Source organism: Berghia stephanieae, chromosome 1, assembly GCF_034508935.2.
Source record: "Berghia stephanieae isolate SIO BIC M18660-M18661 chromosome 1, UCSD_Bste_1.3, whole genome shotgun sequence".
NCBI lineage: Eukaryota > Metazoa > Mollusca > Gastropoda > Nudibranchia > Aeolidiidae > Berghia > Berghia stephanieae.
This window is the reverse complement of record NC_088360.1, coordinates 22,777,755-22,800,856: the sequence shown is the minus strand read 5'-3', so window position 1 is coordinate 22,800,856 and position 23,102 is coordinate 22,777,755. Positions and strand designations below refer to the sequence as shown.

At 35.9% G+C, this 23,102-nt stretch overlaps 2 protein-coding genes across 5 annotated transcripts in view; both read left to right on the top strand.

The window, feature by feature from the left end:
• The window catches only part of LOC144970464 (muscle-specific protein 300 kDa-like), a 503,594-nt gene that overhangs the window by 267,400 nt on the left and 213,092 nt on the right, over nucleotides 1-23,102 (top strand). The gene's annotated exons all lie outside the window — the stretch shown is intronic.
• On the top strand, nucleotides 7,193-20,875 carry LOC144963465 (uncharacterized; the record flags this gene model as incomplete). Its single annotated transcript, XM_078897546.1, has 2 exons — nucleotides 7,193-7,282; nucleotides 18,969-20,875. Coding segments are annotated over 2 exons (1,764 nt in total), but the record flags the coding sequence as incomplete, so codon positions are not given.

Genomic DNA, 23,102 nt, shown 5'->3' with positions numbered 1-23,102 from the left:
TTTTCTTTCTATCTTTCAAGCATTTTGACATCGGTTTCTGTGTTGTAAAACTGTCAATTCTCCTTCTTTTCTTTCTATCTTTCAATCATTTTGACAACGGTTTCTGTGTTGTAAAACTGTCAATTCTCCTTCTTTTCTTTCTATCTTTCAATCATTTTGACATCGGTTTCTATGTTGTAAAACTGTCAATTCTTCTGGTTATCTTCAAGCTGCAAATTTTAAGCTAAAAGTTTAAAGTTAAATTTTGATGTGCATGCACTAACAATAAGTGAAAATCTCACTGTGGGAGAGGTCTTTTGATTTTGATTTTATTTTACTACGATATATCGATATATCGCCATTGGAAAGCATCAACCTCTCGACAATCAAGATAGCATTCTTTTCTAATATTTGAAAACACGTTTTGGGTTTTCGCTGTCCATTGACATATGTTCATTATTTTTATGGTAAAAATAGATATTAAAAAGAGAAAGGATAGTTAAGAGAAGCAATACAAAATATATTGTTACGACATTGGCCATTCGACTAGAGGAGACATACAGTGACGGAAATAAATATGATCAAAACTTTATACTCTTCATGAATCTGTCATGTTTTTGTTTTAATTTTTTTAAACTCAACATAATATACGGACTTAGGGTAAGAGTTTTTGAAAATCAATAAATGGAAATTAAATTATCTTCTTAGAAGAAGAAGAAGAAGAAGAAGAAGAAGAAGAAGAAGAAGAAGAAGAAGAAGAAGAAGAAGCAGAAGCAGAAGAAGAAGAAGAAGAAGAAGAAGAAGAAGAAAAAGAAGAAGAAAAGGAAATGTAATACAAATAGCAAATAATGATTATTTTTGCCAAAACATCAACGTGCTTTATAAAAATTCACGATCATTAAAACTAGACCTGCACAGAAAGATCGTAAAAACATTAAATACTATTAAGGAGCAGTATCGTGTTTAGGAGAAAGTGTTCAGTTGTTGAATAAGGTAATAAAATACATTGGAACACAACAGTCATTTAGGTAAGACTAGAACGAATAGAAGAAAACATCCAATTATTGATGTAGATGTGCTGGTCATATATTTGTCCTGGACATGGGGAAGAATTAAAGAAGCTGATATACAGAGAAGTGAAAGAAAAGACATGGAACGAGATAAAAAAAAAAAAAGTTAGCTCAGGATAGAGAAGGATGGAAACTGTTCGTCTGTGGCCTATACCCTGACCAAGGGTGAAAATGCAATGAAGATGTTGATGATGATGATGATGATGATGATGATGATGATGATGATGATGATGATGATGATGATGATGATGATGATGATGATGATGATGATGATGTTCTATAAAGATCAAGTCGTTACAACATTGTTTGTGACACCTATTATTAAAGAAATGTCGTGTTAATTTCCTTACCAACAAAAATGACACTCACGGTGACTAAGATTCTATGCGATGGTGTTGGATGCTAACTACAGGGACCACAATACTGTTGAAGGCAATAACAATAACATTCATTTAAATTAAATTCTCTATGGTGCATGATTCTCACCTTTTTTCTATTGGTGTAAACCGTTTAGGAATTAAGTATAATGCTATTCTTGTTATTACTTAATATAATCTGTGATATCACAGCAAACATAGGTTCAACATTTATGATTACAAGAAAAGATTATGTAATGTTAATTCAAAACCTAAATTGTCGCCAAACAGATACTTGACTGAAACCAAATGTAATGAACGGTCATTTGGTCATTTGGTCATTTGGTCATTTGACAAACAAACCAACTTGTCATCTCACTGTCTAGCTGTCCACTTCTGATCTTTTCCCATTTATTTTGAAATCTGCTGATTTCAGTTAGTTAAAAAAAACCCCAGAATGCTTTTGTCCATTGGTGTTATTGGAATTTTAATTGGATCTCATTTCCTTTCTGTTCAATCCACGCCGAGTCATCAATTAAACGACATCACTTCGGTTCTAATGATCTCGTATGCATCTCTTCTTTCTATCTATTTTCTTTTTTTTATTTAGAAATACATATCTGATTCGGTCGGATTTTTTTAACACCAAGTAACGTAAACATGTGAAGTTGAAGATAGAAACGCTATTCACAGCTGCTGACGTTCTTTACTGAAATTAATTTATTTATTTACAATTATTCTTTTGTAAATTTCTTCCTATCTGCCGAAAGTTTTCGTGTCAATTATTTAACACTTACTTTGTCATTTGTCTATCTACACCTTTCTCCTACCGTCTGTTGCTAAGCAATTTATGTATGTTTTTGTACTTTTCATGTCATTTATCTTTCTGCGATTGCGCATTATCACATACACATGCGCACCACCAAATCCACAAGCCTGTTTATCTAAAGTCAGTGCGTTCATCAACACAATCATAATTTTTCCTGATCATTTGCTTACTTACATGCTTACTACTCTTTATTCATTTGTTCCAAACACATGTTGCGTTTTTCAACCTACACACCCTAAAAAACACCCAAGTTCCATTCATGTATATTTAAACATTGAGGGTATTTAACTTGACTTTCCCATTAACCATACATACTTACTTTCATCCCATGTTGCACTTAACCCGAAAACAATTTCCCTGACACATTCTATGAGGCATCCAGGCATCCAGATTAGTTTGAGGGATTCATTTCCATTTTAACATCTAATCTCTCATTCTGGATTCTCATTTGTTTACTACATAGAGAATTTCTTTTATAATTGCTGTTTCAAATCGAGACCAGCCTAATTTTGGTTCGGACTTTTAATGATGAGCCCAAAAAGAAAAAGAAATAAAAGGATGTATAGATCCGGCCTTTCTTTCACTCATTGAATTGTCCAGAATTTTTGAAAGAACTCCAACAGCTTTTGCCGAATAGCTAAATAATCAAAGGGAAAAACAGAGAGTCATTACAAAATAACGCTGTGATTTGTTCAATCAAATATCAGTACCCAAAGTAAACATATAGATAATTCGATTGCTATTAAAGTGTGTGAGTAAATGACCCTCAAAAATAGGTTTGAATGTGTAGTTATTTTGGCCACAACCCTATTTTGTTTCAATTATTGTTTGCACCGAGAGCGAGGGAAGAATGAGTTAAAATATCTTCATAGACTTTTTCTTGACCTCCAGATTAGATTATATTTTAATAGAATACTGACGTGTCTTTGCAGTTCAAATAATATCTAAATGTTGACATGAAAACATTGTATTCGTATATCTACAAGTAGAGATAATGTAAATGTTGCTGCTCGACACTCGAAGAAATAAATAACAATGTGAAATTGAATGTAAGCTTCAATTTAATTACGAAAACAGATAGAATGGACGTTTCGAGTTTCCCCTTTATCAACAAACAGGATGAATGAAACACCACAGATGAATTAGATCATAAGGTAGTGGCGTTGTTAAGATAGTTATAATCTTAATTCATCTGTAGTGTTTCATTCATCCTGATTGTTGATAAATGGCGAAACTCAAAACGTCCATTCTATCTTTTTTCGTAATTAAATTCAAGCTTACATTCAATTTCACGTTGTTATTTATTTCAAGTAGAGATATAACAGTCATTTCCTGACATAACACAATCATATGCCAAGTAGTTTTTTTTCTTATTATTATTATAGTGTATAATAAAATGACATGCTTCCACTCTATCACAGCCAGCTATTCGTTTTAATCTTACACACCATGTATGTCAATCTAGTTTTATAGAACATTTTAATCAATTTTTAAATCATATTTTCTTCTCGGAAAGGACCTTTAGTCTCTATAACATTTATTGCTGTTTCTTTTATATTGTCAAATGAATGTTATCATTGTTATGTTGTGTTCCGGTTCACGTCGTTGATTCATCACATCCACTTTTATGTGTCTTGTCTTTTTATTTCCTATTAACATACACGTGATCAATATTATCATGATTTGGTGTTTTTGTATGGGGATTGCCAGATGTACTCAAGAGACGGACATTTGGATATTTGTAACTTACACTGTTGTATTAATGTTAAAACTATCACTTTTGGCATACAATGCAAAGCTGCCGTAGTCTAGAAAAACACATATTTAAAAATTTGGCCAGAAAACTCGTCCTTCAAATATCGATGATTTAAATGACTCTCAACTTGGCAAAAACTCTCAAACCCGGGACTTCGGCGAAGTCCCGGGTTTGAGAGTTTTTGCCAAGTTGAGAGTCATTTAAATCATCGATATTTGAAGGACGAGTTTTCTGGCCAAATTTTTAAATACGTGTTTTTTCCAGAGTGCGACAGAAAGATATTACGTTGAATAAAATGGGTCCATACATAACATTGATTTGATTGAATTGGGGAATACTTGATTATGACATTACTCTTCTAAAGAATAAAACAGTGAAATGCATGCACTAGTTAATTGGACGGTTGTAAATTTGGATTCACGCTATCTATATTTTACAAGTCTAGCACAAATTTTGTTCAGGCTTAAGGCTTTTTATATTTGCTCGACCAAGTGCTTATATTGTTGTTATGTTTGTTCCATATTAAGAGCTCTAGAAAACTAGGCTCCATTTACAGTTGTGTACAGCTAGACACATTAATTAGATTTTGTCTTTGTCAGACATGCTTTGACGTTGCTTTTGATATGATGTTATTAAAATTTCTTGTTGTTTTTTTTTTTAGATTTTATTATTGTTATTGTTGATGATTAGAATTTGTATTTTACAATTTTGTGAGATAAGTAAGGGGGTGGGAGTGGAAGCAATAATAATTATTCACCACTTCCGCAAACGACACAGTTTCTTGGCTTTGAAATGAAATGAAATCACCGGGGATTCGGTTGCGTAATTAACGTGGCTAAAAATAGAAGTCTGTCCTACCAGCCACTTGACTGGCGTATTCTGAAAAGACGCTTATTTCAAGAAAAACAAAAAACAATGGTCAGAATACTCGTCCTTCAAATATCGATCTATTTAAACGACCCTAATCTTGGGGAAACAAAAAAACAAATTAAAAAAAAAACAAACAAAACAAACAAAAAGAAAAAAAAAATCCCAAAAAACCCTCTCAAAACTTGGAACTCGGGAAGTCTCGGGTTTAATAGTTTTTGCCAAGATGAGGGTCATTTAAATCGATGGGTATTCGAAGATCGAGTTTTCTGCCCATATTTTGAATCCACGCCTTTCCAGAATGCCGCAGTTAATTGGTTAAATTGAAATGGGAAGTCATGACCTCTATGGGATACAATGGTAATCGTCGCTATGTCGTAAATGGATTCAGTAGTCTGATGTCACGTCCGCCGAGCAACCAGCAGCTTGGTTCTAAACAAAGACAATCGGTACTTTTTCTTCTTCATGCTGGCTACAACTTTTCCATTTGTCATGTGATCAGAATATATAAAAGTCAAAACATGATCACATTTATAAATGTTTTTCTCCCCTGGATATACTTTTATGCTCGTCGGAGAAGTATTTCATAAAGGCGTCCGCCATTGTTCCGATAGTTTAGAACCAGTTATTAAGTTACTATGCGTCATTGCGAGGGAAGTGACGTCACGACTGTTGAAGCCCGTTGAAAGCAGAACTGGTTGATGTCAAGAAATGGGCACATCGTTAATGACTCTAACGGTCATTAGATGGACGCTATGGTGGGTGGGAATCAATCGGGTGCACGGAGCGATGACCGAAGGCCTTCGCCAGAAGGACCATTGCGGACACGTCTGTGTATTGGATTGCCCTCTTGAGGAGGGCCACCAAAAACCGATAAAGTCTCTATGATTTATTGACCCCTTTGATAGAACTTCTACAAGGGTCATAATGTATTACGTTGGGTCGTTTGGATTTGCTATCACCCGTTCTTCATAATATGGTTGAAGTGAGAAATATCAATATCTAGTGTATTTGTCAACAGTCATGCATTGACAATGACTCGATGGCTATGATGTCGCCTGTGAGACCTGCTCCACATATACAACAACTAATACATCGATCAATCTGTGTTGCTTGCCATCAATTCTATATTTTGTATTCCTCTTTATTTGATATCGACAAAATCGTATCTAGTTTCTTTGACATCGATTGTTAACAAACACCATTTTACTTCAAAACACATTTGAATGATGATGTAAAACCTAACTGTAAATTAATTATAGGTGAAAATCGACGCAAGAACTCTAAGTACCTATCAACGAAAAGTATTTGGATGTTTAATGGCGGGGGAATGGTTTATTTTATATATCAAATCGTGATCGGTGACGAATCATAAATACGTTAGGGCAGAATCAAATAGACATTATGCAAAACAAAGATTTTCGGTCAGCAGTAAAAACTCATTTGACTGAAGTCATTTAAACATCATGGGTTACGAAAGATCAATTGTTATAGCACTCAGTTTCCATTCTCTATCCCTATGAAGTCAAGATTTTTAAAATCCCGTTGTCCACACAGTATTGATTGGGTTGCTGGGTCTGTTAGATCTGGCGGAAAGTACTTGCGATTGACTAGTGCCCGTTTCACGCTTTGGAAATCTGGATAAACTCCGACTTGTTTAACTTCAACGATAACAGGAAAATACTGTAAGTCCTCTGGGCTTCACATGGAATGCCGTTTGTTTTGATTGATCAAATCGAATATATTTTCTGCATAATATGCAGCTACACACACACACACACACACACAAACACACACACACACACACACACCATGTGTTTGGTAATGACACTAACATGGCGTCCGGTTGACTACCTACGATTGTCGTCGTCGCCATTACATTTCTTTTTTGTCCGTTATTATTCGTGAAGAAATATTTCCTTCATTTAAATGCCGCTTGTACCGAAATCACTGTAGATGTTATCAGTTATACAGAGTGCATAGTGAGACCGACCAGTTATACAGAGTGCATAGTTGAGACCGCCATTGCAAGGTGGTTAGGGTCATTTGTTGCCACATACTCTTTCTTGTACGGAATGTATGCCTCTGATTAATCCTAAGAAGATTAATGCTATAAATCTCATAGCCATGTCGATATTTCACCGCCACACAATGCTTCAATTATGTGTTTGGTTAAATTGTATTTCAATGCTGGTCATTTCTATATAATACTGACAAGGTTAGCTCTCCGTTCGCTGACACAGAGAACTCTTGCTCAAATGAAAATCGGTAATGCTGAATCAGCTTATCTAAGATCGATTCTAGACTCATTTTCAAATCAAGATAATCGTAATATATTTACCTTCCTGCAAGGGGCATACTATTATCACCGGCACTGACTCTCCGTTTGGATATAATTACATGTAATCTTTTTCACAACATTCAGGTATGCAGATTGTATTTAGCGTTAGCCTATAATGGGATATGTCAATAATTGATAGCGATGTTTTGCTTCGATTTGGGAAGGTCATCGATATTTGACTCCACAAGTCTAAGCATCATTTTTTTTTAGAGAATTCATTCTGACGGAGGAGCTATCAGATAAGTTGTTGTCTCGGTGCCAAAAGAAAGAGAATAGAACAGAATACGTTTTGGAGTCGTTGTAAAGGATTTGATAAGCTACTTTCATGGTATCATGTTTGAAGTAAAGGGATACGGATAACGAGTAAACAGTTTTTGATAATTTTTATCACGAAATATCGAACTAAGTTAACCGATTGCTTGAATTTCTAAATATCTTACATTTATTGACATTTTGTCTTGGTTATAAATTAGACAATACACTGAGGCGGTGCCAGAGATTTTGACTTTTTTTTTAATAAAAAAAAATATCATGTTTAAAAGTGAAATATTTCATTGTTATTTAATTCCAAAAAACTTTCTAAACACACGATGCATTCCTAAATATAACCTGTTTTTTAAATATAAGTTTATCTGCATAATAAAATCAAAGCTTTTAAATCTGGGTTCTTCTTGTCGCGGTGACATTTTGGTCGAAAGTTGTTGTTTTTTTAATGTTTCACCAACGTACCTTCTTGCCTTTTATTGAATAATAGACCGATAACTTTTCTTGATAAACTAATCAAATGACAGCACACAAGGCACTCCAAATTCAGGTATCTACGAGCGCACGCCTGACCAATCATCACGGCAAACGTTGAGAGCGTCCATTGACACAAGTCTCCGTAATGGCAATTTAAAGACATTAAGTTAGCTCAAGCTGTGATCCCTGGACAGTCCGCTAAGTCTCTATCTGGAATATTTTCTTTGTCCTCTCTATCAGCAGATTTCTTTTGTCTCTTATCTCTCTCCTTACCAGCTACTTTGACAATTTCCCCCCGAAAATTCACACCCACCCAGCACGAAAATAGACTTTTCTTACTCAAACAAAAAAGTAACAAGTAAACTCTACAACACAGTGTTTAGTATTTATAGCTGTAATCAAAACATTTTTTTAAAATTTTGTGATTTACAAGAAAAATCAGGATGAGAAAAGTGTTGGTTACATCGTAACGAATGTGACGATTTTCTTATGGGTGGTAAGGAGAGGGTTATGAATATGTTCTTATCTCGTTTTGGTGTCATTGCATTCACAGAAACTTACGCTGCTTTTATAGTTAAGTAATCATAATAATAATAATAATAATAATAATAATAATAATAATAATAATAATAATAATAATAATAATAATAATAATAATAATAATACTTTATTGCATCCCAAAAAGGAAATTTTTTGTACAGACGTGTTATAATTTACACATAAGATAAAAATACAATGGAAATAGGATGTATATAATTATATAAAAAAGGAGCAGCTCTATAACCAGAGCTGCGCTTTATAATATGAATAATTTCAACACTGTAAAATAGTTAAAACTGTCACTATAAATTGAAAATTGAAAAGATTGCAAAACAAATAAATTAATAAATTAATATTTATATTTTTAAAAAGTAAAAATGAGAAATAATTATATAAAATGATTATTGCTTGTTGTTATAAAGCCTAATACTGGACGGCAGAAAAGATTTTCGGTGTCTCTCTGTTTTCGTTGAAATAGAGAAAGGGCGACCACTTCTTTCTGACATAATAATTGATGGTCTTAGTGGATGATACTGGTCATTTAATATTTTAGTTATTTTATTTATACAAAATTTCTCGTATAAAAGATCTACATCGTCAGCATCATTTATATAGCGTTTAATGGATTTTTTAATATTTGAATTTATTTTGTTCCTTTCCACTGCTAAGCAATTGCCTCCCCAAGCTGTTATACAAAATGACAAAACACTTTCGATTACTGCTCTATAAAATAATGTGCAGAGGGTTTTATCTATTCTAAACTGAGAGAGTTTCGATAAAAAATATGTACGTCTGCACATCTTATGCCTAATTATTTTCAAGTGTTCATCCCACTTGAGCCTGTCATCAATCGTTACACCAAGGTATTTGTAGTGAGGAACTCGCTGGACGAATTGGTCCTTTAATTTTAACGGTTCTATCGGTTCCTTCACTCTCCTAAAGTCAATCACTAGCTCCTTTGTCTTGCTTATGTTAAGCTCTAGGTGGTGGGCATCACACCAAGACACAAATCTATCAATTTCTTGCCTATAAGCCACTTCGTTGCCATTTGTTATGAGGCCTTGAAGAGCGGTGTCATCTGCAAACTTTATTAAAGGTACACTCAGGTTTTGACTTCTACAGTCATTCGTGTATATTGTGAATAATACAGGAGACAATACACAACCTTGAGGAGCACCAGTATTTGTAGTTGTACAGGAAGATTTGTTTTGCCCTAATTGAACATATTGTGCTCTCTCCGTAAGAAATTCGAGCACCCAAGCAATTATATACTTGTTTAAATTCAGACTAGTCAATTTTTGAACAACCAACTGAGGTTGCATTGTATTGAACGCTGAAGAAAAATCTGCAAAAAGCAATCTGCAATAGCTCCTAGCGTGATCTAGATGCCTGTAGATGTTGTTTGTAAACAGCAAAATGGCATCCTCTACGCCACGTCCTGGTTTGTAAGCAAATTGATGACTATCACTCAATGGCATAAACTGATTCCTAATTTTAACAAGAACAAGTTTTTCTAAAGATTTCATGACTATTGAAGTCAGTGCAACAGGTCTGAGATCGTTCATAGTTTCAAGTTTTTCTTTTTTTGGAACAGGAATAATTTTTGAAGTTTTCCAAATTTCAGGGATTGAAACGCATTGGAGGGACCAGTTAAAAATATGTGTATAAATGGGGGAAAGCTGGTGGGCACATTCTTTTAATAGTTTTCCTTTCAATCCATCCGGCCCAGCAGCCTTCCTCTCGTTTAGTTTCGAAAATACGAATCTCGTTTCCTCTTCACTGACCTCAATAGTCATTTCATCTTCCAAAGCCCTGTCTAATTTATGTTTTTCATTTTCAATATCAAATTTGTTTGCTGTGTCGAAACGTGAATAAAATTTATTTAAAGTTTCAATTTCGATATCTTCTGATATAATCGTGGGCTTTGGATTATAGTTCACAGCAGTTTTAAGCCCCCGCCACGTGTCCCTTATATCCCCAGAAGAAAAGCATTTTTCAATTTTATTTTTGTACTTATCTCTACAACTAGATATTACCCTCTTTATCTCTTTTTGTTTTGTTTTCAGATCTTTTTGTTTCCACTAGTATAGAGAGTTTTCTTTTGGTTCAATAAAAGTTTTAGATCTTTTGTTATCCAAGGCTTGTTGTTAGGATAATATTTTATTTCTTTTTTACAAGACACTAGCTGTTCACAGAATTTTAAATACTCACTCACACAGTCATTCAGCTCATCCACACTATCACATGATTCGATAAAAACATTCCAGTCAGTGCATTCAAAACAACCACGCAAATCTTCACACACACTTCCATTCCAGATCTGTACACTTTTCTTTACTGGTTTTACACGTTTAAAAACAGGGCGGTAGGTGGGGAGTAGCAAGAGCATGCAGTGGTCAGATAAACCTAATGGGGCACGGGGTAAACATTTATAACTATTTTTAATATTACACAGGAATAAATCTAATGTTTTTTTGTCCCTTGTCTCGCAGTCCACGTATTGATGTAGTCCCGCGAAAGTAAAATCGTTACATTGGTTAAAATCGCCAGTGACCATCAATACGGCATCGGGTGACTTAATTTGAATGTCCTGTATTTCTTTCCTCAAAATATTTTTCGGTGTGGTGTTGTCTGATGATGGTGGAATGTAGACGTTGATGATGATGACATGAGTATATTCCCGGGGTAGGTAATATGGTCGTGACGAAACAGTAATAAATTCAATTTTATCGTCACAATACATTTTCTTTATCTGACAGTTATTGGGGTGGCACCATTTGTTGTTAATATATGTGCACACCCCACCCCCAGTTCGTTTATTTACATTAGTCCGATCTCCTCGAAATAGTGAATATTGTTCAATATTAAAACATGATGATGGTATGTGAGGAGATAGCCAAGTCTCTGTTAACGCTATTATGGAGGCTTGACGATAGTCACTATTAAAACGACACAGTGAAAACAGTTCATCAATTTTATTTTTCAGTGATCTTACATTACCTGTCACTACACAGGGTAAAAATGGACGAAAAGGCCGTCTGTTAAATTTTGTTTTTATTCCTCCCTTTCTCCCCCTCTTTCTTACTTTAATAAACGATGTGTCAATAGTGGGTGGTGGGGGTGACACGGGTTGGAGGGATCGGAGAGTCTCTGGAGTATAAGTTATCGATAGGCTTATTTTGGCAGCAAAATCACAGGCTAAAACACCATTTATGCTTATAAATATACTAATAAATATAAAAATCAGGAACAATATATACTTCACATCCATTTTGAATAAAAATTTTGCTTAAATTCCGACGATTGAATGATAAATGAATAAAAATATGTGTAGAAAATAGGTAAACATTCACAACACGTCTGTTGTCGCCGGAAGCCAGCGCCATATCCATTCATCTATTCATCTTTGACAGACCGATAATTCTCTGGTTGAGAAGACTCTCTGAGAGTGAGGTATTATTGTTATTATTATGATGTAATTCTGAAGATTGGTTGAACAAGAAATCTCTAATGTGTTACTATAATTGTATCTTCAAACTTATTCTATAAATACTATTTTATTATAAACTCTGGACCGGAATTCTAAGTATAGAAAGTGATAGCGGAATAACGTGCAATTCCATTCCAAAATACCGTTATAACTGAAATTCACAAGTCTAGAAAGAAAGTAGACCACGCGTTACTTCCAGTGCCACTAGTTGCGAATTTCTTCATATGATTGAAATTAATGTAAATTAACTTGCCTGCTGTGTATTTGGTCGAAATATTGTATGCCTCGGTTGCTATCATCATGTCGCCACCATGCTTGAAATTTTATTAACATCTTAGGTAATTGGCAATGGTTTTGTTTCTGATAATTTTTTTGAGGTTTTGGGGTTTATGTAATCTTCCATCCAGCGTTCTGATAATTCGGTTAGATAGAATCAAAGCCTTTTATAGGGAATGAGATTAGCGGAAGAGTAGCGTCCCTTGATTGGACGTCACCCATAGTCTGTGACGTCACCGGTGGAAACGTTATTAGAGAGAGAACGTCATGTTGGTTTTGCGCATGCGTCTCTCGTCCTCGCGGAAGCACAACCAACACGACGTTCTCTCTCTAATAACTTTTCCGCCGGTGACGTCACAGACTATGGGTGACGTCCAATCAAAGCCTTGATAGAATACGTTATTAGCTGCACTTTAAATGGGGCTTCATATTTTTTTGGGGAGATATTCTGGTATGGCTTTGCTGGAAATTTTGACTTTCTTCTTTCTCCAAAACGAGGGGCCTGTTTTGAAGTACCTTCGAGTAGGTCTTTTATTTAAAAAAAAAGATTATTACGGGGATTTTTTTATTTTTGGTAATTTATCTTTGAACATTAAGTTTTACACTGAGACTTGCAATTTTAGTTGTTTACGATGCTATTTATTCTCATGGCTTTCACGAGGTCAATTACTATTCCTTTCCTTTAAATCAAATTGTTTTTTTTTGTTTGCACGTTTTCTGATTTGTTTTGACAAGAAAATAATCGCTAATTCGCATTCTCTTGACATTGTTCATATTCAAATATTATCAATGATCTATCGTTGGTTCCTGGATAAAGCGCTGACATTATCACACAACACACACACACACACACACACACACACACACACACCAACGTGTTTTGTTAAACTAGTTTTCACTGAAACGGCTTTTGAAATCTTTTTTGCACACCAATAAAACAAACTTTACGGCCAATTTCTCTCAGCACTGATTCAAATGAAACATAAAGACATTTCTGACTCATTCACGAAAGTAAAACTGGAAAGATATAAATGATTATTTCCAATTGGTGTTTTATTTTGATTTGTCTTTAAAACGCTGTATTTCTGTTTGATCTTTTATAAGACGATATATGAGCTAAATTATAAAGAAGAAAAAGAACTGTGGCCAAGAGACAGCCGGTGAGATATGAAAAGGGCGCATATAATAATTTAAAGATATCTTTATAATATCTTCCTTTGATTTATGTAACGAGGATGTGCTATAAAAAATAAATAATGTTCATTTTATTCAAAACCTCGAGAGAATTCAGTCCATTTTAAGTTGTGTTTCAATAAACCTTTTAACCTTTCGGCAATCCTCTGAAATCTCGTCTCCAAGAAGTCTTTTCCAGTTACTATTGATTAGGATTATTATTATCTATTAATTATTGATTGATAATTCCAAAACTACTCTGATCCTAACATTACTTCCGTCAGTTTCCACGCGGGTCCTCTCGAAATAATATTGGGGGGGGGGGGGGGGTCTTTTTTATAGACCAAAACACTAGGCTCAAACGTGTCATCAATCTATTTTATGTCGTCTTAAGTTCGAAATAAAGTTAAAGAATAGGTTACCTATTAATATTAAGGTTGTTATTGCTTCCCTCTGTTTAAAACGTGTTCTTTGCCATTCTAGCATTGGGATGAGGTAGCTTATTTAAACAAACAAAAAAAAAAAAAAAAAAAAAAACAAAAAAAAAAAAAAAGACAAAACAAAAAACAAAATCAAAAATAAAACAAACAAACAGACAAAAAAAAAAAGAACAAAACAAAACAAAAACAAACGTTCTTATTTCTTTATTGAAATCATTTTGTCCCCATAGGATTAACATTGATGCACGGTCTCCGAGGGGATATTAAGCCTCAGATAGAGTCTTGGTTTCACGCTCAAGCACACATTATGAAGATCTTTATGAAGAAAAGGACGGCTGCTATTGTCAATTTTGATTAAGAATGTTATACTATTGTCCATCTTTGGATATCTGGACAAGGATTAGGGCGGAAGAATGAGATCGATATTTCTCACCATGAGTTATTGGCATCGATATTTCTCATCATGAGTTATTGGTATCGATATTTATCACCATGAGTTATTGGTACCGATATTTCTCACCATGAGTTATTGGTATCGATATTTCTCACCATGAGTTATTGGTATCGATATTTCTCACCATGAGTTATTGGTATCGATATTTCTCACAATGAGTTATTGTTATCGATATTTCTCACCATGAGTTATTGGTATCGATATTTCTCACCGGGAGTTAATGGTATCGATACTGTTAGTCCCTACCTGGCAGTCTATATTCAATGATCAGTCTATATTATTTAACATTGCGTCCATTGGGCGATGGCTTTTGTCCATGTCTTCGATTTTCGATCTTTTGTTCGGACAAAAATCAATTTTTTGTACTATTATGGTCGCCATCGATCTGCTATGGGTATCAAATGTAGTCATGGTAACCGGTATCGTCTTCAATATGGTTGTAATAATCGTAGTGTCGTGTAAGAAATGCAATGATGATCTTGCTGATAAATAGAACATCAAAGAAAAAAATCAACAGACTTTAAAGAAAGTATCAAACTTTGCTTTAAATTTTGTTGTCTTGTTCGTACAAAGATATTGTTTTGTTTACTAAGACTTATCAATGACATTTATTTTGTAGATTAAAATCGTTTGGCCGAATTGCTGAGTTTGCATTGCATTATTACATTGATCTGCCTTGAAATGTTTCCTCTGGTCGTCCTTCCAATAAAAACGAATGGAATTCTGGTCATTTTGAGTTTTTAAAAAAATGTTTGCTCAGATATTAGGGCTAGTATATAAGCGACATTAACGTTGATTTTTCCCGCGTCACGTCTTTCGAGACTTGTCTAAATTATTGACGCGGTGTGAAAAACGAAACGATACAAGTCTTGGCTCGACACCAGCTCGGGTTTCGATTTCATTGTGATTGGCGTGTGTGCGTGTGTGCGTGTGGCAGAGACGATTAGTTCGCGATCAAAATATTTCCTTGTGTGTCTCTCTCCCCTCGGGTATTACTGTAAATCTTTCATTCCGTAACTCTCCAGTGACAAACGTTGATCCTTGTGTGTTTCATGTGTAGGTATTGCTGACTGTTGTATTATTTCTTATAGAAGCTTGAATAATGGCCTTTATGTTGATTCGCTGGTCGTGTAAATTGCTTATTGAATGTGTGTGTTTTCACATGGATAAGTGAAGAACCTGTTATTATCGACAGTGAGACTCGCGTACGACTTGGACCTTTAAACGAAATGGATTAACGACATAGTGGTACAGAGGTAAACTTTTGGGGGAGTGGTTTAAATAGTCTGCAAAAGTTTTAAGATGAATTTTTTTTTCTTGGGGGGGGGTATTTTCTTACCATTGTAGATATTTAGAAATAGAAATTTGGTTTTCCTTTTATTTGTATGCTTGACCTTCAATAAATATAAAGCAATTTTTTAAACTCGATATAAAAATCTTTAAAAAATATTCTCTCAAGATATGGGATACAACGGTATTTGATAACATATCACAAAAATGGTCACGAATTTTTTGAAAGATAATATTTGGGTATAATTTTCTAGCTAAACATGACGATAAAGGTTCGCGGCAGACATCATCAAATGCGCGTCAAGAATATTCTTTATCGTTATGCAAGAATGTGTCAATAACTTATTAAACAGTGATAGAGATCGCGGGGCTATTCATGTGTTTGTTTGGTAAATATCAGGATCCAGTGCACCACGCTACGCTGAGTTGATTAAAAGAGACAGGTCGATTGTATTGACAATATCTCAATTGACCGCATTCTCCTTAATCTGACATAAAAATAGCATTAGCATTTATTGACTTTAAAATTCATGCAGCCTTCCAGCGCGAATTGTAGAAACTGAAAAATGTAATTTTAAATTCTATAAAGTATATACTTTTGATAGGAATTACAATTTAAGCGATTTTATTCTTTATTTGATTTTTTGTTTGTTTTGATGAACGATATGGATGATAATCTTTGTGCACACAGATATTTGCAGGTCCGATCACCGAATGCGACGACGACCCTGTTTTAACATTGTAGTAATGATGTAGATTTTGCGTTGATTTGAAAATAGTTACATTACAGCCATAAGAAAAAAAAAAAAAGATATTGTGTTTTCAGACTTGAAATGAAATAAGCATAAGTCGGATATACCAAAACAAAAAACAACAACACCGCCCCCCCCCAAAAAAAAAAAAAAAATAAAAAAAGATTATTACTCGCCATATTTTGTCATAACGGTAGCCGGCATTATCAATAATATGTTAAGAATCTACTTGGCATGAGAGTAGGTCGAACCGTGATGAAGACTTGTAGGACAAAATACCCTTTTCTACTTTCTATTCTCACGAGTAAATTTTGGAAAGAATATATACACCTCTATTTACTTGGGTTTTTTGAATAGGAAAAACATTTTACAGTGTTGTCTACGAACAGCAATCATATTATATCATAGATAGGGCAAAAGACAAATATTGGGTTTTTTAGAGGGAAGGAACGACATCGCTTCTGTCAACGAAACAATACTATAATATCCGAAAAGTGAAAGGCACCCGGCACTAAAGTAAGAGATATAAATTGGCGACAAGTCATTCATACAAATCTTATCTATTCTGATCGCCGATTATCGTTGCTAAGAATGGCGTCAGAACATTTAATTGGATTAACAATATAATCCCATCAGTGATGTAAATATCCCGAAGAGCAGCGTGGCTCAGCGGTATGGCATTTGCTTCGTACTCAGAAGGCACCGAGTTCGATACCCGCCGCGCTGTGTTGCCTTGAGCAAAGTCACTTTGCCCTAGCTCACTTGCGGTGCTGCTCTGCGCCTAACGCCTGGGTTATTCCAGTATTCCCCAGGAATAGACCCTAAAGACAAATTTTTTCTTAGGGGATGGATATAGGGGATCTATTACAACATAATAACAAATTTACCTCATAGCGATTTGTCACCAAGGTTTTTGACCCGATATAGAGTTGTAATCCAACTTTAAACAACTCTATGATGAGGAATACAATCCCCGTGTAACGGAATGCACTCCACACACGAAGCCATTCAGCTTTTTTTTTTAAAGATAAGGGGGGGGGGTGGCTAAACAGATAGAGACACACAAGATAGCTGAAGACCAATAGGAGGCTATGTAAACTTACACACGTATTAAATGTGTATATTATTAGAGGTGTTAAGTACCTCTAGGGATTTTCACGTGTAATCCTTTTAGCACATTATTCTTAACGATTTCATGACTGGATCAAAGTTAACTTTGTACATCATCGAAAATCACAGTTTTGTACTGATGTCCTCCAATTTTAAACCATAATATTGCATTGGTGGTTCTAAGTCAAAAAGTGGCCGTTCGTGGTTAGTCCAAAGGACTTCAATTTCTGATAGATGTGAAGACAAATTTCCAAATAGTCTAATGTAAGATCTGGTAATAGTCTATCTAATGTAAGCTCTGGTAATAGTCTAATGTAAGCACTGGTAATAGTCTAATGTAAGCACTGGTAATAGTCTAATGTAAGCACTGGTAATAGTCTAATGTAAGCACTGGTAATAGTCTAATGTAAGCACTGGTAATAGTCTATTGTAAGCTCTGGTAATAGTTTAATGTAAGCACTGGTAATAGTTTAATGTAAGCTCTGGTAATAGTCTAATGTAAGCACTGGTAATAGTCTAATGTAAGCACTGGTAATAGTCTAATGTAAGCTCTGGTAATAGTCTAATGTAAGCACTGGTAATAGTCTAATGTAAGCACTGGTAATAGTCTAATGTAAGCACTGGTAATAGTCTAATGTAAGCTCTGGTAATAGTCTAATGTAAGCACTGGTAATAGTCTAATGTAAGCTCTGGTAGTAGTCTAATGTAAGCTCTGGTAATAGTCTAATGTAAGCATCGGTCTAAACGACGCTCAGATATATATATATATATATATATATATATATATATATATATATATATATATATATATTATATATATTATATATAGATGACGTCGCCGAACGGTCTGAGAGCCGTTTAGACCGATGCTTACATTAGACTATTACCAGTGCTTATATATATTGTGCGACCATGTGGTATTATGGTATGACAATCGCTTTCGGATCGGAAGGTCCCGGGTTTGAGCCTCGCTTGGCGCTTAGTTTTAGTTGAGTCCTTTGAATAGTCTCTTTAAACACATTCTCTCATCGTTCACGGGTGTAAAATGAGTACCTGGCCGTTAACAGCGTTATCTCTATCGGACAATTTGTAATATCGCCTAACAGGCGTCCTGTCTCGTGTGTTGCTGTTGGCTAGGGACCCTTTGTAAAGTGCTTTGGGCATGTTTAGTGAATATTGCTCTGTATAAATTCTCAAGTTATTTGCTTATTTTTATATCGCACCTAAGATTAAAGGTAATAGTAATTATTATATCGTTGTTAGTATTGCTAGTATCGTTATACTGTGCAATCCAATAATGAAGGATAAAGCCAATCAAACTGTGTCGCTTACTGATGTGGTTTAATTTTCACCTGTGGTTGGTTTCATAACATTAAAAAAAAAAATTAATTTGCTTTTAAAGTTCATGTCATCATTGAAATGATACATTCTTCATCCATTCACCACCCTTTCCCCATTTCCACACTCACTCACATTATTCACACTGGTTGCTTCCCTTGCCTAGAGTGCCTTGCCCCAGTTGCTTGCACCACCACATCAACGTCGGCGCTGCAGGTCAACACAAACCAGATCTCCGAGGAACGGTTCCGGTAGCGAGGACGACGACGGCCCTGCCCACTCGCCTTGGAAGTCACCCAGGGGCGGCCCCAGGGGTCGCGGTGGCGCCACAGGAGGTGCGGCAGCCTTCCCGTTCCCCTCATCACCTCTTCGAGGTAGTAGGAGTGGCCTGCCTCGATCTGCCAACACGTCACGATCCAATCTTCGACCTCGGCGAAACAGGCACAATGAATCTCAGGATCTTCGCAACTTCAAGAAGGGAGCGGCTGCCGCGAATGGAGCTGGTTTAGAGTCGGAGAGCGAGGAGTCTGGCTATGGTGATACGTTCTTGGAGACGATGCACGCCTCTAGTTTTGACACTCACTTGGACGAGCCTTCGTATTATTACGGGTCGGAGACCCAGACACCTCTCACTTATATAGAATCTGACGACGAATCCGCTGCTAGCTACGTTAGTGGCGTCTTTGCCCCCGTAGATCCCGATTGCTTACGAGACGCTGGTTCTCAAACTCCTGGACACGTTAAAGTTCAAACTGACGACCCGCGAGAAAACAATCGATCCAGCATGACACAAACTGAAAATCGTGGAGTTGCAATGTATACCTCTACGACGTCATTGCACTCTATCGGGTCCCAAACCAAAAAGAAAAGCGGCTCTCGTGCTGACTTGCTAAAGAGTATTTTACTCGAAGTCAAAGATATCAAAAAGCAACAAGGTATCGATGACTCGGATACTTTATCCATCGCATCTGATGTTACGGTCAGTAGGGAGATGCTGGAGCAAGTCTACAGAGATGTCTCAGCTCTTCGCGCAGCCGGCGCCCACGGAAATGCCGAAACTCAGACTATCAATGAGCAGGGTACTCAAACCTCCGTCAAACTCTTCCCTGAAGGCGATCCTCAGCAACAAGCCAGGCAGGGAAAACTCAACGAAATGCTAGAAGAAATCCGTCAGCTGAAAGGCGGCAATCAGAGCACAACTCCTAGTAATATCCAATCCACAGTGCCCGATTTCGAGCAAAGGACGCCGTCCAGATCTTTAAATAGAACTACCCCAGCTCGATTTGAATCTCCAATGATAACGCCCGCCCCTGCCCCAACAACCCCTGCTCCAATCGCTAATGGTCATGACTACGTCCCTCCTCTCAATCAACAACCCAACGCCTCTGTCAATTCCAGGCGTCGCGTCACACAAGACGATCTCAATAACATTAACGATCGACTTGATCGGTTAGCAAACTATCAAATGCCCAGAAGACAACTTCCACAACCGCCAGTAGCTCAGCAACTTTACCCACCCCAGGCAATGATGCCCCCACCTCAGCAATTCCAGGCACCGCCTCCACCCATCTTCGTACAACCCCCAATGCCTCCTAGTCCTAGAAGATATCGCGTTAGAGAATTCGCCCGATCCTACGATGATATCGAAGCAATGTCAGACGATGACGATGACAGAAGACGTCGACGTGGACGAAGACCTAACGGAGACGAAGGCGTGAGGGACAGATACCACCTGGATGACGCTCTTCTAGAAGCCACAATTGCCTCCAGGCAGCTGAAAAGATTGTCATCGAAAATGAAGAGGAATTTGAGAAATGAACTTGACAATCACCGCATTTGATTATCTGTTGAGTTGTTTCGTGGCAGCAAAAAGACAATTTTATTGTACAACTTTAGACTATTTAAACCAATACGTGACATCGCTTTCCATTGCATCATGGGATGTATCTAATATATTGAAGTAAGCTCACCTATAAATGTGACCCACAGTCTCGATCTGGTATTTGTCAGGATTTGAAGCAGATGCCGAGAGGTGACTCTAACCAGTTTACTCCCATTCTCTAAAAAAAAACCCCCAAAAACCCACACGTATTTAAACATTTGGACAGAAAAGTCGTCCTTCCTATATCGATCGATTTAAAGGACCTTCATCTTTGTAAAAATCTGCGACCTCGCTAAGCTTTTTTTCCAAGACGAGGGTCATTTAAATCGACCGATATTTGAAAGGCCGACTTTTCTGGCCTAATATTTGAATACGTGTCTTTCCAGAGTATGCCCGTTAATTGGTTAAATTCAAATTGATCCAAAATGAGAATTCTTGGCTTTTCGAAATTGAATTCATTATATACCTATTTTTTAACCCAATGAAACATAACATGAACTCAAGTTTTATATTGTTGACTGAGAATTCCATTTTTAGCATCTAAACCATCCCAATATAACACCATTAGAAGCGGATGGTCACAAATTTGTTACATTACTTTGACTTGAAAACACAAACGTTTTAATAACCTGTTGTCAGCAAGAATCTACTGTACGTTTTCTCTTCTGTTTATTTTTTTTGGGTATATTTTGTTTTATCTCTCATGACATGTTTTCGAACCTTGGTAAGAAAAAAGGTTCTGTATCTTTAGTAGTCGATATTCATAGAATCAATATCATATCGATTTTCTCTCCACATGTGGATAGAATTATGTCTATAATGCATATATTAAGTGTTTTATAAATATTTTGATATATATATATATACATATATATATATATATATATATATATATATATAAATATATATATATTATATATAAAATGAAAGTTGGAATCTTTGTCAGTCTTTAGCTGTTCCGCAACGGGACGTAACTTGTCCCATTTGTGATCCAACGTCTCAAAACGGTTTCATGTCGGGGTACTTTAGATACTGAATACTTTGATTTATCGTCAGAATGGTGATTCTGGTCGACGTTTTGGTGTTTTATTGAATATCCATTTTTAAAGGCCAGTCAGATGACGTATAGTTCATATTTCTGATTATTTTAACGTTAAGTTACTTCGAACAAGGACCCGAATACAGAGTGCGTACACCAACTTCACTTCCAACAAGATTGAATCAAGATCTCAAAAAATATCAAATGCATTTAGAAACAACAACCGAAGAACTGATTTCAACAACACAAGGAAACATCCAACTGCCTCAGCACGTTAACACACTGGAATGACATTCTAAAGCTAAGAACACGACTTGCACAAGACAGATATTTATGGAGGCAGATTACTGACTGGATAATAGAAACAGACTGACAAACTCGAAGTGACGCACACACTCACGGCAAGCGTCCATAGAGACTGCACAGCCATATTTATAATTTTAAAAAATGTTAAGTTCAACTTTCATCTCGAATGTCACTCCCACGTAATACCAATTTAAGCTGACGGGTCACATTTCAAGACTATAGGAACAACCTGCAATTTGACTCTTTTTACCCCTGAAAGACGATTGGCCCTGAACAATAAAATTGTTATTCTTATAAATTCTGTGCGAACGTTTTGTTCTAAACATTCATTCCAAGACATATCTGCTTATTTACAAATGTTTTCCTTTGTGTCAAAACTGCTATCATGGTTTTCTGTTTATCCATACATTCGTGATATGGTTTATCTTGTCTCATCCAATTATTTCCTGTAATCCCACACATTTATCACAAGTTTAAAGATAATATTATATAAAATGTAATACAGCATTATTTATATCAAATCCAAACTATTATTATATATGCCTTATACTATGTCTCACTATAATAACACGGGTTTTGGAAGATTTAAGACCAGATAACTTGCGAACTAGAGACATATTACGTGAAACATCTCTATGTATAAAGTATTGCTTGCAAGAAAACGTAATAACGAGAAGTTCTAATGATTCAGCTGTTACTCCATATCGTACAGGAGCAAAAGTTTATCGCTCACGAACAATCAATATGGAATGCATTGTTGTTCGTTTCGAATTTATAGCCTTAATTCGATTCAATAGTCTAATGTCACGTCGCCCAGCAACTGCGAGCAGCGTGGTTCTAAACAAAGAAAATCGGTACTTTTTATTCTTTATCCTGGCTAGAACTATTCATATGTAATGTGATCAGAATGTATAAAAGTCAAAATATGATCATATTTATAATGTTTTTCTCCTCTGGATACACTTTTATGCTCGTCGGAGAAATATTCATAAGGGCGTCCGCCATTGTTCCGATAGTTTAGAGCCAGTTGCTAAGTTACTATGCGTCATTACGAGGGAAGTGACGTCACGACT